At 36.2% G+C, this 18,765-nt stretch overlaps 1 protein-coding gene across 1 annotated transcript; it reads right to left on the bottom strand.

The window, feature by feature from the left end:
• Positions 1 to 625: 625 nt before the first annotated feature.
• On the bottom strand, positions 626 to 17,687 carry igfn1.3 (immunoglobulin like and fibronectin type III domain containing 1, tandem duplicate 3). The gene is made up of 23 exons (XM_065279727.2): positions 17,581 to 17,687; positions 17,367 to 17,489; positions 16,735 to 16,874; positions 14,056 to 14,155; positions 13,840 to 13,881; positions 13,674 to 13,722; positions 13,339 to 13,522; positions 12,945 to 13,058; positions 12,689 to 12,851; positions 11,116 to 11,388; positions 9,868 to 10,530; positions 8,754 to 8,875; positions 8,325 to 8,466; positions 7,863 to 8,156; positions 7,387 to 7,683; positions 5,606 to 5,785; positions 5,389 to 5,517; positions 4,605 to 4,913; positions 4,105 to 4,190; positions 3,799 to 3,991; positions 3,283 to 3,579; positions 2,876 to 3,202; positions 626 to 1,215 (listed from the first exon to the last, which is right to left on the bottom strand). The coding sequence occupies exons 1-23, from the start codon at positions 17,627 to 17,629 to the stop codon at positions 1,211 to 1,213; spliced, it is 4,281 nt and encodes a 1,426-aa protein (XP_065135799.2). The 5' UTR covers positions 17,630 to 17,687; the 3' UTR covers positions 626 to 1,210.
• Positions 17,688 to 18,765: the final 1,078 nt, after the last annotated feature.

Here is an 18,765-nt window from a genome sequence, read left to right as displayed (position 1 = left end):
CCCTCAAAAGGTTTTCCCATATGACATACATATAATACAATGGCACCATGAAGCCACATGCCAAGTTTTTTTAGCATAAAGATTTATTCCTGTTTGTTTGCAATAAAAGTTTTACTACTGTATGTGCACACACTCTGCGTGCACAGTTTCACGAAAGGATATTTTTGGGAGGGGTAGTATAAGTTTTAGTGCTTGGGTCAGCATGTCAGTATTCTACTATAGAGTCAATGTCTTCAAAAATTCAAGGATTCAGCATGAAACAATGTCAATAGCAAGAAATATTTTCATATGACAATATCGCTATATACAATATCACTATATTATTATATTTGTTTTCTTTTTTTGTGCTTTCTGCTGACTGTTCATTCATTTTTTTTACCCACTCAGTGTTCTGCAAACGTCTGCAGACGCCTGACAGCTGTTAAATTTAAACTTGACTCTCTCTGACCTCAGTACACACTAACCCAGGCATCTGCCACCAGGTTCACGCATTTTTCACTTTACTACCAACGTGTATCTGTTTCCCTGCAGAGCAAAGATAATAATGGAACCCGTAAACCAAGACCCAATGGCCTCTATAAAAAAATAAAACACCTTTATGATATTTATGTATTTATTTATTTGTACAATTCAGTGACATTTGTTTGAAAAACTGCCTCTGAGTGATATATTTTGCAATGATTTTCAAAACGTATGCACTAATAGAGCGCATTTCAACATACAGTGGAGGGATTTTTATGATACCGGTTTATGGCAAGTTCAAATATTTACAAGGAACGCTAGTGCACAACGCTGACATTTGCAGGCAGATTTAATGGCTATTAAGAGCAAATGTTGCCTGTTTTCACTTTTATGCGTTTATAACCTTTGTCCCAGAGGGGTCACATACTGTCAGACACAGCAGTAATAAGAAAATTGAACAAATGATGTTCAAGAGATCAATCCTGATTGTCCAAAAATTCTTATGAACAGTCATTTTGAGGCACTGAATAGATGACAATTTAATAGTTGAAATGGTTGAAAAATAATTGTTTATATAATAATTTGATAAATTATCTGACATTAGTTTGACAGCAATATACATATACATACACAACCAATAAATCAATTACCAAAAGCTGTATAAACTCTCTCAGCTTGCTTGTGGTTTTCAGTGTTGATATTTTAAATCAAAGATTAGTCACACGAGTCTTCATCACTCACAGAAAAATCATTCTGGGAAAGAGAAACAAAAATAAAATTATTACTCAAGTATTGTCAATACCTTCAAAAACAATAATCTGAATAGCTCAACTGGTATGGCAAGCCATTGGAATACAAAGGTGATGGGTTTGATTCCGGCTTTTAAAAGGTATGCACATAATTATGCATATCTTAAATTTACTGTAACTTGCATATGCCAAATGTAAATATAAAGTAACATTTACAAATATGCATTTAACAGACATTCTCATCAAAAACAACTCAAGCTATACATTTATCTAGGGTAACCATACGTGCCATTTTCCCCCGGACATGTCCTGGCCAGGATTTCGGTTGTGTTCGGAAGTCGAATTCGTCGACCGCATAATTCATTGAGGTACTCACATTTCAGTTAAACATTATAAAATTATGATTTATTTATCTCATGACAAAGGCGTGCGCAGGGTTAGTTGTAACACGGACTGTATACATCGTTGCACAAGGTTGAGCGTTTTGTTTTTCTAGTATTTTTTTCACGCTGCCAAAAGACCATCTCCCGCAAATTATTGGAAATGTATCATGTTTTTCCAGAGAGTTATTGATGAACGAGTGTTTTGTTGGCATGTAAGTAAATTTTTCATCATATGTATTTTTTCGGTTTCTAAGTTGGGTGTGTAAGATACCAAATCCAATGGTGTGTCATATTAATAAGTGTCTTGTTGACTAAAACATAGCATTGTTTTGAAATATGTCTGCAGCTCTTAGCAACATTTTTGTGGAAAATATTTTTGACCCAGCAGGGTTAATTGTAACGTTGTGTTACAACTAACCCCTCAGCACTAACCATATGAAAACCGCTAACGTTAGCTTAATTCTTGCCGTTGTTTTAAATAGGCTACACACGAATGATTGCTGGCTGCCAACAAAATAAATGTGCCTGTCTTATCAAAAATCGTGTGTCAAATTTATTTTTGTTCATATCTTTAATATTGATTGAATAAAGTCACGTCAAAGATTGAAATCATAATGAAAATCAGAATTTGATGCTCATTATCTCAGAATTTGATTTTGAAACTGTATTATGGTTATTACAGACTGGGTCACATATAAAAAAATGTTTTGTCATAATTGTGCTGCTTTTTCTCACATATTTAGACATTTGTATCCATTTATAATTGAACTATTGCTAAAAATAGGGCTGGATGAATGAATTTTTAGCAAGTGTTACAACTAACCCCCTACCTGTTACAATGAACCCCACCTATGGGGTAAGTTGTAACGTTTGCCCTTCTGTCACGTTTGGTGTAATTGTCCAAGAGTTGTAAGTACTAGAAACAAACTTCAAATGTTCATTTGTAGCGGAGATGTGTGTGTTGCTTGAGTAAAAATATAATAAATCAAACTCAAATATTTTTTGAATGATCAAAACCAAAAAGCGTTAGGTAGTGCCCGCTCTCCCCTACAATATGTGGTCGACGAATGCAACTTCCGGAGGACCCACCGGAAATCCTGGCCAGGAAGTGTTTGGGGAAAATTGCAATTATGGAACCCCTAATTTATGAGTACAGAATGTGTTTTCCTTGGACACGCAAGCTTTATGCTAATGCATTGCTGTACCATTTAAACCACAGGGACACTATTAAAGCCAACAAAAGCCGCTGAGATACTAACTCAAGTATTTTGTAGCACATACCTAAGATTGTCAGCTGTGTGATGCACTCCGCTTGGCCTAAATGATTTTCCGCCACGACTTTGTACTCTCCGTTATCTTTGGGACCGACTGTCAATATAAGCATGGAACAGACGCCACAGGTGTTGGTGATGTAGTAGTTGTCATTTGCATTGAGACTAATGTTGTTTCGGTACCAGGTGACACGGGGGGCGGGGTCGCCTTTAACCGCGCAGCTCATATAGCACTCATATTTTTCCGGGGTAGTGTGGGTCTTCAGGGGAACGGTGAATATGGGGGCAGATTCAAAGTTGCAGGTTTTGGATGGCGTCCGGTTCAGAATGAACTTTTCTGCAGTGTACAGAAAAATATTTATGTTCAATAAAAAATTCTATATTAAGAGTGCAATGATAAAGGTGGAGCCATCTTACCTCTTTTCCTCACAACACCCCAAGTTTGGGAAACGGATGGTTCAGAAAGGCCTATGTCGTTTTTGGCATACACGCGGAAGTTATACTCCCTTCCTGGCATGATATTAACCGCAGTGAAGTTGTTGTTAAATAGGCGATCTGCCACCGTGTGCCAGGTGCGTTTGACGGAGTCCCGTTTCATCACCATGTAATGCAGATGATTATCACGTTTCTCATCAGGAGAAGCGTCCCAGGAAACTGTCAGTGTGCCAGGGACGTTTTCTTCCACCTGAAGTGGACCAGGTGGCTTGGGATCATCTGTAAATATTACAGGTGTCTGCATTATCCAGAAAATTTTCCAGAAATATATTAGTACAACATTTTCTGTCATTACACTGGAGGAATGCTTTAGAGAGTTATTAAACTAGATAGATAGATAGATAGATAGATAGATAGATAGATAGATAGATAGATAGATAGATAGATAGATAGATAGATAGATAGATAGATAGATAGATAGACAGACTTCTATCTCACCTGTAACTCTTATCTCAACGCTGAACGTCTCCTGACCCACAATGTTCTTGACAATGACGGAGTAGATCCCCGTATCTGAGCGTTCGGCAGATGCAATCAAGAGCTGGGTCGACCCGTCCGTGTTGCTCACAGTTACACGTTTGGACACGGGCATACCATCTTTCAGCCAGATTATAGTTGGCATAGGGGATGCCTGCCAATGAGAGTTCATATTTTGATATTAAATTCTGTAGATAAGACCCGTGAGGTTAGCATAAGATAGCAGATGAATATGATCATTTTCTTCTATTAGAGTTACTCTGATACCTCAAAGTTTATGTTGATCCGAGCAGAATTTTCAGCTCTTACGACGATAAAGCTTTTCATTTTTCGATCAGTGAATTTTGGCCTTACTGAAAATAATAAAATATTAACAACGTTAAATAAACTCAGTTTCATTAGTACACCCATATGCAGACACTAACTGAAACTAATTGCAGCATTTAAGCATAAACATTTAGATAAATTAAACAACATGAGATACATAAATTTAGTTAAGAAGTATGTTTGGTTGGTGGACCGTTAAAGTAAACATTAATCAAAAATATGTATCTCATGGCGATTCGTACGTATTTTGCCAGGTGGCTAATTCGCATTAATTTATAAAACCACATTCGTACATTTTTGTACAATTCCAACCTTGCGGTTGAGTTTTTTATGATCATCAGTGTTGTGTACAATTTACTTCTTACGAATTCATACATATTAGCCACAAATTACGTACAAATTCCTACAAAATCAAGCTGGTATTTCAAATGATGCAGTACCAGGTGGGGGCATGGCAATGATGTAGTTGTCCAAATCCTGTGGTTGACCATCTCCTCCTTCGTTGGTTGCAACTACTCGTACCCAATACATGGCCATAGATTTAAGACCAAGAATTGTATATGAAGTTGTAATGAGGACGTTGGAGTTACAACGACTCCATTCTGTGTTCTCGGCTGGTCTTAATTCCACAAAGTAACCCTTAGCTTCATCCTGGACCCCCTGTTCTTCCTTTGGTTTAGTCCAACCCAAAGTCAATGAGGTATAGGAGGAATCTGTCACTTTCAGGTCAATGACTTTACCAGGGGGTTCTGAAAATCACAAAAGTGCATACAATTTCAGTTAAGTTGCCTTAATGTAAAGAAAATTTTTGTTTAGTTATTAAATGATACAATTCAATAAATTCCATAGGGACAATTCCATAGACGCATTGCATTTTATACAGTACAAACTGTTTATTATATTCCCATAACCTACCCAAGTCCCTAATCACAACCATCACAAAACCTTGTTGGCACTTCCTGTGCCCCCGTAAACCATGTTGATAGCATAATAAAAAAGTCATTATACCCTATTAATATCCCCGTAAACCACATATGCCAACCCCCCCCCCCCCACACACAAATATACACTGTATATTTTTATGTTTAATTTTTTTATTCTTCATCTTTATTTGAATTTGGCGTTTGTACAATGATGTCATTATCTGGGTTGCCTTTCCTGTTTATGCTAGCAAATTAAAAATGCTTTTAACATTTATTATGCGAGTGTGACTGACATACTTACTTTTAGGATCTCTGGCAACCACAAATTCGGAAGGTGAGCTTGGTTCTCCGGTGCCAGAGAAGTTAATGGCCGACACGCGGAATTCATATTCCATTCCTTCAACAACATCCTTCACTTCAAACTGTTTGCCTTGGGAAGACAAAAGATGACATAACAATTACTAAAGAGTTTAAAATCGACAAACATCTCGAACAGACATCAGAGGGACCTTGACAACCTTTGATTGGCTCGTCTGGGAGGTTCACTTGAGTCCATAAGTTGCTTCCCCTTTTGCGTTTCTCCAAATTGTAGCCAACAATGTTGGTTCCTCCGGTGTTGGTGGGAGGAACCCATGTCAAAGCGATGCGGTCCTTGAAGGCACTGACCACCTTGGGTGTGGAGGGTGGTCCAGGATATGCTGTAAGCAATATAACAGTTATTATAGTATAATTTGTCGAACTCTTTTATCCAAAGCACCCTGAAGCTATTTTGGGGATTTTCACCTGGATTTGGCCTACCCAATTTCAAAAGCATCCCATACCCACATGCAGAGGTTTACATACAAAAGTTTGGTATCATTTTACAGGTAACCCTTTGAAATTACATAAAACACTGTTGAAAGTGCTAAACATGGTTGTATGTGATATCAGTCCTCTAATAAACACAAAAATAAATAGGCGCTTTTTGATGTTTTTTTCTAAAGTTTTTATTTGAAAGTATATAACTCTGGCCCTGGGTATCTCAGGTCCCTGCAGACAGTTTTGTTTGATTCCAGCAATTGTCAGCTTACAGAGGAAAAAGGAATTTTTTCTCTATCATAATCTATGCAAAAGTTATTTTACTCCAACTGAAGGGAGGAATAATACCCTTTTTGTATACAATTTCTGCCTAAAAACATTTGAAGTGTCCCCATAACCACATACAGTGGAATAAATGCAATTTCTTTATATCATTTTAAAGAAAACCCTTTGAAGTTACATAAAAAGCTGCTGTTTGTGACAAATTTTGTTATTTATGTTGTTTTTCATATGACGAAACACCAAATTTTCTTTTTTTTATGTTGTAAATACTGTCTTTGATAGTGTATAACACTGGTTCTGTGTGCTCTAGCAGACTGCAGACAGTTCTGGTTGTTACCAGCACCAGACAGTAAACACCCAAAAAAAGAATGAACTCTTTAGCATGTCGCATTCAAAAGATATTTTCATTTTACTGAAGGGTGTGAAAATACATTTTTCATATAAATATTATTTTTTTGTTTTGCACATATAATAAATAGCAAGGGATTATATATGCACACAACCAAAGAAAATGCTGTGAATTGACTCATTGTTTAGAGTAGGACCTAAGAGAAAAGATGGTGTATCATTTGTGGCAATATGTGAAATCTGAGGCAGTTCACACTCAAGTTTCCCATATGTTTACAAAAGACAATTTTTTACCTTATTATTCATTCGATGATTGTTGGATATGTGTTGATAATAGAAAAAAAATAATGCTGTAGCCTTATTCCTGAGAGTGAGAGCTTTCATTTGATATAAGACTTGCCCATGGTTGTCATATTTGACAAATATGAAATATGTGAATATTAAATGATATAAAAAAATATGGGGGGGGGGTGATAGTGTAAATTAAGTGTAAATAACTTTCTTACAGTAAAAGATATGTCAAAGTGATGCATATCTGCAGAAAGTAGAGACTCTAAGCTTTCAAACAGTATCTCATATGTGTTACTGGGGTCCATGACGGAGCATCAAAGATTAAAAGAATATTTTATATTAAGTCAAAATACGAAATTCTGGACCCGGGACAGGGTCCTCAGGGTTGAAGAGGTTAAGGTATACACTTTATCAATATGTGTGTTTTTTTGGAAATCCAACCCATGGTAGCTACTGTTAAGGTAGCTACAGGGGCATCTAATGGTAGCTAATGTTAAGGTAGCTACAGGGGCATCTCCAAGAATTTGATTTATCATTCTTTAGAGTTCTTCCAACGTTGAACAAAGCAGGTTTGACTCACCTTTGGTTCCAGCCTGTATGTCGTCTGTCTCAAAAACATCACTGATTCCCACTGCCGTTATGGCCCTGATGCGATAGCAGTACTTTCTTCCGTGATCCACATCGGTGTCCTTGTAATGGGGCTCTGCAGGGATGTTTCCAAGCTTCACCCAGGTGTTTCTCCCAATCTGGTTACGCTCCAAGTTGTAGTTTGTTATAGGAGAACCACCATTATCCTTCGGGGACCTCCACTTGAACTCCACACAGGAGGATGAAGCTTCTATTACTTCAATGGGCCCCATTGGGTTGGTGGGTTTATCTGCATTATAACATTTACATAACATGTCAACTAATCAACCTATTACTGCATTCAAAATATACATATATTTTCTTCATTAGAAATCGAATAGCAATAGCCAATCATTAACCCCATATTTTATTTTTATTTATTGCATTTTCTTAACTATATTTAAATTTCACGTGACTTCGTATACCAACCGAGAACGATAAGTTTTGAAAAGGCCTCAATAATTCCAAATTCATTCTTGAGTTTGAGCTTAATTTCTCCACTATCTTTGCGTTGACATCTCACGAGCACAAGGCGACTGTGACTGGCCGACTTTTCAATCCGGATGTGATTGTCCTCAGTAAGCTCCTCCCCCTCATTATACCACTGCACTTTTATTGGTTCACGCCCAACGAACTCCAGTTTGAATGTTGCGTTTTGTCCGACTTTGATGATCACAGGCTCTGAGAACTTGGCCAAGTCATCTTGGTTCAACCTTGGTGGGTCTGAAATACAAAATATAATAGACATGATCTCCTGTGTTTTGGTTATCTACATTTTATGTTTTTATTAGTATCGATATTAGCTATACATAATAAACATTCATGTATGATATTATTGTTATGAATATTAATCATTTTACCAATCAGAGATGAAGGACAAATTGTAATCACCTTCCACGATCATTATCGCCTCCGTTTTACGTCCATCTGCCTCAAAGCGATACTTTCCACTGTCATCTTCTTGGCAGTTAGTTATCATTAGTTTATGCACGACCCCATCTTTGAGGATTTTCAGATCATCGGTGGACGTTATCTATACAGATATTTAAACAAGATATAAATATATATACACACAATTACATATACAGTGGTACTTTGTTATATACAATGATAATGATATTTGCATGGTATTAAAGAATACCGTAGTACTACTACAGTACATTACATGTCCAGAAAAACACCCAAAATATCCATGTTTGTAGTATGGAAATTAATGGTATTAAAATCACTTGGATAGATAGAAAAATAATTGAAAATAATGTCTATATAGACTAGGCTATTCTAAGAATTGGATAGTTAGTACATGATGGCAATGTTTACCTCTTTTCCATCTTTATACCAAACACCATCACAGTCACGGCTCAGCTTACACTTCATTTCAGCTGATTGGCCAATGATGGCGTGAACATCTGACAGGCCATTGGTGAAGTGAACCCCTGGATCTGAACAACAGGTGCATTGACAACAGTTCAAATGCTGGAGTTTTGTAAAAATTTCTGCTCATATCATCTGTGAAAGGCTTAATTGACCAGATGTAGCACAACAAATGAGTATTGATTACTCGATCAGTCATTGCCAGTTATCATTTTTCTAGCATGAATGTTGAAGGGGTCCTTTAGAGCAGTGGTTTACAACCTTTATTACTTCAAGGCCCCCATATTGCCCACAACAATATTTGAAGCCCGGCCCCCACAATCATTTTTTTCCACAAAAAATAAATTAGACTTGGATTTACTAGACAGATGTATATTCGCTACTAAAATTTCAAAAAAAGAAACATCTTGATTTTTGCTTGTTTTAGCTTGTTTTGTCCGATTTTTTATAATTTTAAGTCATCTTGAGGCCCCCTTGGAAATCTGCTAAAGCCCCCCTGTGGGCCCGCCCCCCTGGTTGGGAAACACTGCTTTGAAGAAGCGTTTCTCATACTGGGGTTGGTGGACTCCCGTGATCTGTCTCGAAAAATTAGGGATCCAAAGAAATGATTTGCGAACAAAAATCGTATTGCAAATATAATAGAGATGCAATAGGGTCCAACAGGCACCGCCCACTTTTCCAGAATCTATTAGCCCCTAGATTTCTCATTTATTACCTTCATATCTTTAAAAATAAAGAATTAATAAAAACCTTGAAAAAAGAACCAAACCAACTAAATAAATAAATAATAATAATAAAAAAATTAAATGTTTTTGATAAAAAACACACAAAGTTAGATGAAATAATCAAATAAAGCAACGATTATTCAATATAAAACTTTTGACTGACTAAAAGTAAGAAAAATTATATTTTAAAAGTGTATTACAAAATATTTTTTTTTTTTAAAGGGGTTTAAGGTTCTTTATGAAGTGAGACAGACCTTTTTTAAGAGAATAGAGGTAACCACACACAGTACTATGATTGTTTGGTAAAAAAAAGTAAATAATTAATATCAACTTACCAATTTTGGTGTCTGGAATTAAAGGTCCAGTCCTAACTCTCTTCTTTGGTTCTTCGCTGGGTGACTCTTCCTCTGGAGGTGATGAAACACGTTCTTCTGGTAAAAATTCTGGTGCTTTTTTCTTATTCACTTTAGGCACAGGTTCTGACTCATTTACTATGTCACCACAGTCTGGCTTAGGTTTGGGTTTAGGTTTTTGTTTGTCTTTTGGTTTTGAAGTTGCTGTTTGAACCTGAGGATCCTCAGAAGGACCACCAGGAACCTCAGCAGAATCAGCAGGATCTTCAGCAGAACCAGCAGGGACCTCGGTAGGACCAGTGGGACCCTTTGTAGGACCCACTGGAACCTTGGGAGGACCAGATGGACCCTTGGGATGACCAGCGGAAACCTCAGTAGGAACAACGGGAACCTTGGGAGAACCAGCAGGAACCTCAGTAGGACCAGTGGGACCCTTGGGAGGAACCTCCTCCGCTGGTGGCTCTTCTTCTATGGCAGCATCTAGCTCGGCCTCAAACTTTTTCGTCTGCTCCATTCTCTCTTCTCGCTCCTTCTGTAGCTTCTCCTGCTGGACGGCAGCGATCTTCAGGAGATCTGCACCACCCCCTCCCGCAGTGGTGGTTTTGCGAGCAGGTTTCCTGCCCCTGTTGTTCGGATCAGGGTCAGCTGTTCCAAGGGCAGATCAACATAGGAGGTGTTAATATTCTGGTCATTGAACTTGCTGAGCATACCCACAGAACTGAGCGTTCAGGTTTTTGATGATATAGTGGGCTTAAATGGTAATAGTGAACAATGCAAGCAATTAATTTTCTTTTGTGCTGCTTTTTCAATTCGAAACATCTTAAATAATTAAAGGTATTTCATTGAAATGGTCAATTTTAGACTATTTTAAGTATTTCTAAGTGCCTGTCAGTTTGATTCATATAAGGTTTATAATTGCAGCAAGCCATTGTGCAACATAATCGTTCTTTCATTAAATTTATTTAAGCATTATATGCTATAACGTGACAGATTATGGCAATAATGTGGCTCAATTATTCTAATTAAATTTATTAATCACATCTGCCGAATCTCTCAATCAATTAAAACGCCATCTGGCTGGAAGTTAAAAGTGCCAGTTGCAATGATATCAGTAAATAAATCTTCTCAAATAGTTTCTTGTCTACGTGAGGATCCGGACACATTTCAGTTTCTCTGATAAGTGAATCACTCATCTGTTAAGGTAGATAATGGATCTGAATTTGATCTTACGGTCCACTATGAGCCAAGCGTTACAGGACTTCATTCCGGCCACGGCCGCGTAGATGCCTTTGTCTACCTGCATGCAGTCCTTCACCACCAGCCGGTGGATCAGCATGTCTTCAGACACACTGATGTCATACTTTTCACCATGAACCAGCTGGGTATTCTTTCCCATCCAAGAGATCTTCGGAAGCGGAGCAGATAAGACGCACTCAAAAACGGCATCTTCTCTTTCTATGGCTTTCACTTCTTGAATCTTTACCAAGAAGTCCACCATTGGAACTGCAAAGATACATTTGCAAATCTTTATTGAACGTTTTTGTTTTTTGTTATAGGACTGCTTGCAAGATGTTTTCTCATATTTTGCATGCACTGTTAAAATGTTATGGCATTTAAAACTCCTTTTTTTACTTTTAAACAACCTGACTTAAACAAGACTTACTGTAAATTTTCAACTTTCTTGACTAGTGAGGTAGAGAGCCCCTAGGGGGACATGGAGCAAAACTCAAACAAAGTTTAGTTTCGCGTGTACACGCGAAAGTTTCACGTAAGCACGCGATAGTTTCAGGTGCACACGCGAAAGTTTCACGTAAGCGCGCGATAGTTTCAGGTGCGCACGCGAAAGTTTCACGTAAGCACGCGATAGTTTCAGGTGCGCACGCCAAAGTTTCACGTAAGCACGCGATAGTTTCAGGTGCGCACGCGAAAGTTTCACGTAAGCACGCGATAGTTTCAGGTGCGCACGCAAAAGTTTCATGTAAGCACGCAAAACTAAACTTTAGATTTTTTACTCCAATGTCACCTTAGGGGCTCGGTAGTGATGAGTTTGGATACATTTTAAAAAATTACGTTTAATTAAACTTAAGTGATTACAACTTTATAATTTAAATAATTAATATCTAACTAGTCAAAGGTTTAATGACTTATTTATTAAGATTGTTTAAAGATAAACATTTAAGTGAAACAAGGAATTTTTACAGTGTGTTTTTGTAGTTGACACATAAAGTTGTTTCATTTACAGTGGAAAATAATAGTAAAACTAAATATTATATAATAATTTAACTAAAAATGGTGGGTTTATTAACCAATGGTTTAGGGAAATATTTACATATTTTACCCAACTACACTGTAATTGATAACAAAAAAGTTTAAAAGTTTATTCAACTTAAAATTTTACTTGCAAAAATTTTTATTGAATAAATTACATTCTTTAAATGTTACAAATTAAAGTAAATTTTTAACCCCTTCAGACCCTGCGTCCACTGGAATGAACTTCACCTGTTTTGTGGTTCAAACCAATAAAAATACTGATCAACCAATCAAAATAAGGCACACTGATTTAATACCTGGCCTGAAGAGGTTAAGTTGAACCAATTTTTCACTTTAAACAGTGTACACAACTTGGTTATGCAAGTTTTGACTTGTGATAAGTTGACATAAAAAGTTTAAATTGTTTAATTAATTTGTTATGTTAAGGTCACATAAAAATATATGTTGATATATTATTTTTTACAGTGTATACGGTAGGTTAAAATTTTATAGTGTAACAGCCCTTATATTTTAATAATGGGTTGAAGCTCACTTTTGAAGTCGGTGGAAAAGACATTGACCCCCTCAATATCGACTTGGTACAGTCCAGCATCTTCTGGGTTTAGGCCATGGACACTAAAAATGAACTTTCTGCCAACTTGACGCAGAGAATGTTTCTCATCTGTTTCAGTGTTAAATGGGACCATAACACCATCCTGTGACACAAAATAAAAAAATTATTAAAACTAACATATGTCCTAGTTAAGATAGAAAATAGAACTGTAATTCGAAAAGACTGGGTGTTTAACCTTGAAAAGGAAGATTTTGGCATTAGGATCTTTGAGGTCCATCTCGAATTCGAATTCGGCACATCCTGGTGTCTTAATTTCAATGTGTTTCAGGTTGCTCAGGTGTTCGATGAACTGTTGAAGGAAAGATAAAAATATAAACCTTTTTAAAGGTACCACTAGGGCTAGATTTACAGAGAGACGCAGACTTCCTGAGAAAAAAAGTAAGCAAGCAGTGTTGAGTATTTTTTGTCACATTTTGAAATATGTGTAAGTTTAAGACACAACTGGTACACGACTTAATAAAAAAATACAGAAATATTATGCATACTTTATGACAGATTGTCATTTAAGGCACAATGTAGCTGTTGTTGAGTTTTGGTTGTATGTAATCATTTATAACTATTAAATTTACCTTTGCCTGCTCCTCCTCAATTTCCCTTTTCTTCTCATTCAGTTTTCTCAGCATCCAGCGGAAGTCCGTCACCCCGTATTCACTGCAGATGCGTTCATAATCTTTCTTATCAGCGCTCAACAACAGCTCCCAAAATTTCTCATCGACTTCTCCGTCTTTTCTTTCTTCTTTCTGGGTTTCAACTCTGCGAAAACACAATAAACAAACCTTCTCAATTCCGGGGGCTCTTAATAAACTTCATAGTTTCATGCCAACAAACAAGATAATAAAACGAGTTCATTCGATATGCAAGGTGCACTAAAATCTCATCGTCGGTACGATTATGGAGATCTTACCGAGTCCTCAGGGTCTTCTTTAGATCTGCAACGGCTTTTTCTCGTTGTTCTGTAAATAAAAAGAGTGCTGCTCTTTATCTTTACTCACTGAGGGGTTGTATTTCAAAGGTATTGTTTGTTTATATTTTAACTCAAGATGGCACAAAAGACTTCAAATCATCCAGACCTAATCGTGCCTCCTGCATCGCTTTGCTCTTCTTGAACCCAACTGAAAGAAAATAGATTTTGTTTTGTCTTTTTTGCTGAATTACAGGTTAAGTATTATAGAGACTATATGTTTGCTTGTTTAATTTCTACTTTACTGCAGATGATCCAGGCAGCATTTGATTCTGTATCTCTGTTAAATATGAAAGAGCAATAAAAAATGATCACTTTTACTTACCTTCAATTACATTGAGTGTGACAGTGACCAAAGCACGTCCAAACTCATTACTCGCCATGCATTTGTAGGTGTCTGCTTGATCAACTTCGACATTCGGCATCTAACAATACAACACGTTTTAATAAATATTCAACCAACCCCATAAGGCAAAAAATAAAAAAACTATTTCTCTGGCCAAAAATATATGCTATACATTTTGTAGAATTGAATTTGAAAATATATTTAGTTTTAACCTTTCATATATCAACATATATTTTAAAATGTTAAATATTTCACGGGCAGGCAAATATATTTCTAATTTAACATCCCATATGGAAAAAAAATGTTTTTTTTTTTTTTTTTTGCCTACATGTATTTTAAATATATGCTTAATAGAAATTAATTTTATAAAGTTTATTTTTGAAGATGAAAAAATGTAATTTCAACCTTTGTAAAACTGTTTACATGTTCATAACAAAGTTTTTCTTCCAATGCGATGTGAATAATTTCCTTGGATTGAAATATATGGAGGGCTTAATATATCTTATGATGCTTTAAAATGTATTTTTAAAATATATTTCAAAATATACAAAAATATATCAGTGAAAAATATATTTTTGTAAATATATTCCAAAATATATTTCAGCAACATTTTTTTGGCGATTTTATGTATATTTTCAAATATATTTCTTTCTTTTTTTTGGTTTATGGGACCAATTATTCAACCAAGAGATTTGCATGATTTTGTATTATTTCTACACAGTAAAAAAATTGGTTCAACTTAAAAAAGTAAATTACCTGGTTGCGTTAAAATGTTGAGTTAAAGGAATAGTCTATCAATTTTCCATATTAAACTATGTTATTACCTTAACTTTGATACATACCTCTATCATGTTAGTGCGTGCACGTAAGCGCTGGGGCGCGCTGCGACACTTCGATAGCATTTAGCTTAGCCCCATTCATTCAGTGGTACCAAACAAAGATAAAATTAGAAGTGACCAAACACATCAACGTTTTTCCTATTTAAGACGAGTAGTTATACGAGCAAGTATGGTGGCACAAAATAAAACGTAGCGCTTTTCTGGGCGGATTTAAAAGGGTAACTATATTTTATGGCGTAATAGCACTTTTAGGAGTACTTCAACTCGCCTGAAAAATCCGCTCCCCTTCTCCCTCTCATAATGGGAGAGGGAGAGTGTTACTGTGCCGAGTCGAAGTACTCCCAGAAGTGCTTTTCCGCCATACTGTACATTATAGTTACCCTTTTAAATCCGCTCAGAAAAGCGCTACGTTTTATTTTGTACCACCAAACTTGCTCGTATAACTACTCGTCTTAAAGGTGACATAGAATGGTTGAACGGAGTATTTATCCTTGTTCTGTGATGTGACATGTAGACAAAAAAAATTTTGTTTGGGTCTGTAATGCCTTAGAAGCTTCCTAAAAACCTCTCTCAAATAGCTCTATTAGGGTGGGGGATTTCAAACAAGTGGTTTTGCACCTATTTGGCTCCCCCTACTGGCTTAACTTGCAATCTCATTACTGATTAGCTGACTTTGCTGCCACTCAAAAAATGTAGCCAATTATTTTAAAGTGGAGGGGCAGTTAGATGCCTGTGATGTCATAAGCATCAGTTTTTCAGATTGGGTTGTTTTCTGGCTGACATTTCTAAAAGAGGAATTTCTATGAGACTGAGATGTTTAGCATGTTTAGCACTTTTTGTATGTTTGTGAATGTGGGTAGACTACCATTATTCAACAAAGACAAGGTAAAAATGGTTTTTCATTCTCTGTCCCCTTTAAATAGGAAAAACGTTGATGTGTTTGTTCACTTATAACCTTATCTCTGAGTGGTACCATAGAATGAATGGGGCTAAGCTAAATGCTATCGAAGTGTTGCAGCGCGCCCCAGTGCTTACGTGCACGCACTAAGATGATAGAGGGATGTATCAACTCTTAGTAGTTAAGGTAATAACATAGTTTAAAATGGAAAATGGATAGACTATTCCTTTAATTCAACTTAAAAATAGTAGTTAACTCAAAAAAGTTGTGTAAAAATATGTGTTTAAGTCGAATTACTTAAATTTTTTAAGGCAACCAGGTAGTTTTCTTTTTTAAGTTAAACCAGCAAACTTTTTTGCAGTCCAGTAAAGAAACTTTTTTTGCCCATGTTTAATTTGTCCTCAAGCCATTTTAGGTGTATATGACTTTTTTCTTTGAGACAAGTATTTTCAGCTTTATAATGCTACAGTGCCCCATTTTAAAAACTCCAAAAAGCACATCCATCCAATTAAATGCCATCCGAGGTTAAGAGATGGCTCTTTGTATGGAAACATTTATACAGGTATTTCAAACTTTAGAAACTTTCAAACTTTAGAAATCTAAGTATTTTCACGAAAACCCAACTCCGACCCAATAAATCCTTTGCTATCACATCCGACCCATTTAATAACTGTACAGTATAAATTAGTTTTTGATTGATGGATGCACTATATGTAGCTTTAAAAATGGGGCACTATCCAATGCCATTACAAAGCTACAGTAAAAAGACACAGACTGTGTCTGGCTGAAAGAGGAAAGTCACCATATACCATATACAGTAAACAAAGGATGGCTTGAACGTGATTAAAATATGGACTAATTTTCATTTTGGGAAGAACTATTCCTTTAATGCTATTATGCAATTTGTAGATGATAAAACACCTGTAATTGATGCTCATCTGCTATTGGGTCATAGGAAGCAATATATCTCTCAGGATCAGATGTATCTCCATTGTTTCGAGCCCATGTAACAGTTGGCGTAGGGTCTCCAGTAATAATAGCTTTGAAAAATGCAAACTTTCCTGTAAGAGAATAAAACGTTTTAATTTACTGTATCCTTTTTATATTAGCATAAACAATGGTTTCACTGCAAAAAATGATTTTCAAGAAAAGATTTTCTTAGTATTTTTGTCTTGGTTTCAGTAAAAATATTTAAAAATTCTTACATTAAGATCCTTTTTTCTTGATGAGCAAAACGACCCAAGAAAATAAGTCTAGTTTTTGAAACCAAAAATATCAAATTTAAGTGATTTTGTGCATAAAACAAGCAATAAAAGCTGCTAATGGGGTCAGCAAAAAAATCTTGAATATTTTTCTTAAACACTAAATTCAAGAAAAAATCAAGATTTTTTTGCTTGTTTTCTGCACAAAATCACTTAACTATTCTTATTTACTTCTTATTTACTTATTTACATCTTAATTAAAATTTTTTTAGATATTTTTACTGAAAACAAGACAAAAATACTAAGATTATATTTTCTTGAAAATCTTTTTTTTTGCAGTATTGTTTGTACCTTCTTGAATAGTCAAGGCGATGGGTTTGCGGGTGAAGTCCGGGTGACTTTTTCCTTCAGGGATTTCCTCCACAAACTGCGTGATCATAACACCCGGGACCTTTGATCGTTTTTTAATGGCCACTGAAAAGAATACACAACAAAATGATCACCAAATAATGTTCTTCCATCTTCAAATCGGCATAACGTTGGTATAACTAAAATATGGATCTACCTTGCCCGGGTGCAGTAGGTTCCTCATCCTTATTCTTTCTAAATTTCATTTTGGCATGTGAGATTTAGAAAACTCTCTCTCTCTCTCTCCTGTAAAATGAATAACATTTAGTGATCCATAAACAAGTAAGTGCATGAACTAGGGAGGTATATAAAAAAATCACTTTCAAAGTATACTATAAAGTTCCCCGGTTGTTGGCTTATTTTTCAAGTTCTGCGAGAACTTTAAAAGAGTCTGCAGCATCTGAACATGTATTAGATGTAGGTGTGATGAGGAATATTAATGAATATCCGCCTATAAGCAGGTCTGCTCCCGGAGGCAGGGAACTTGGAGCTAAGCAGTCAGGCTAAACTAGGAGCTTCTGTCGGCTTTTCTCAAACATGAAGGCTCCAGCTGTCTAGGATGTAATTCATGGAGCAGTCACGAAAGAAAAAGCTGGCAACAGTGTCACTTACACCAGTCCGCGACCTTAGGATTCAAGCAGTATACATCTTGCACGGGAATGTGACGCTGATACATTTTGAGTAAACCTTGTTCTTGCTTAAGTCTCTATTAAGATGGGCTTCTTAGGAAGAAGAGACATAATATAGTCTGGAGGTGGTAATTAGTGTGCGTTTTACTTGGATTGCTTCTTGGCTTTTTATTCAGACAAAATCGTCTTTTGCCAAAACAATCCTCGGTTGTAGCATTTCTGCGATTAGCTGTAAAGTGGTTACGACCCAGAGGGATTTGTAGCAGCCATGGATATCTCCGCTTCTGGTTTTAAGTTGGTGTGTACTGTAAATTGAAATACAGATCTTGATTCAGCCGTTTTCTATACTGTGGTAATTTACTGCGGCGGTAAAGTGAGGACTTCCCGTTTTAACACTATAGCATGTGCTCAGTCAAGCAGCCTTGCGTGTTTTTGTCTCTTATAGGTCACATACCTCATTAAACAGTCCATCAGTGCACAACCTCTGCTGCGCTTTAAAGATCTCATGATGTCACATGAAATAAATCCTATACCTATGTGTTTCATAAGTATCTGATTTAAAGGTCTTATAAACAAGATCATTGATAATTCTTTATTATATTTTTAATTTTGTACCAAACGCCCTGGGAATATATTGTGTAATCCTTTATAATCATGTAAAATATTTTGTTTCGCACTTGTTGCAACAAATAGCATCAATAATAATGCAGAAT

This window comes from Paramisgurnus dabryanus, chromosome 7 (assembly GCF_030506205.2).
Source record: "Paramisgurnus dabryanus chromosome 7, PD_genome_1.1, whole genome shotgun sequence".
Lineage (NCBI taxonomy): Eukaryota > Metazoa > Chordata > Actinopteri > Cypriniformes > Cobitidae > Paramisgurnus > Paramisgurnus dabryanus.
The sequence above is the reverse complement of the archived record's forward strand: the minus strand, read 5'-3'. Positions and strand labels throughout refer to the sequence as shown.

What these genes read in the sequence shown, in the direction of transcription:
- igfn1.3 (XM_065279727.2), bottom strand. Translation starts at nt 17,629, where the DNA reads ATGAAATTTAGAAAGAATAAGGATGAGGAACCTACTGCACCCGGGCAA. An exon ending in CCAAAATCTTCCTTTTCAAG is followed by an intron (nt 12,852 to 12,944) that starts GTTAAACACCCA and finishes TTTGTGTCACAG; the next exon opens with GATGGTGTTATGGTCCCATT. An exon ending in CATACAGGCTGGAACCAAAG is followed by an intron (nt 5,786 to 7,386) that starts GTGAGTCAAACC and finishes TATTGCTTACAG; the next exon opens with CATATCCTGGACCACCCTCC.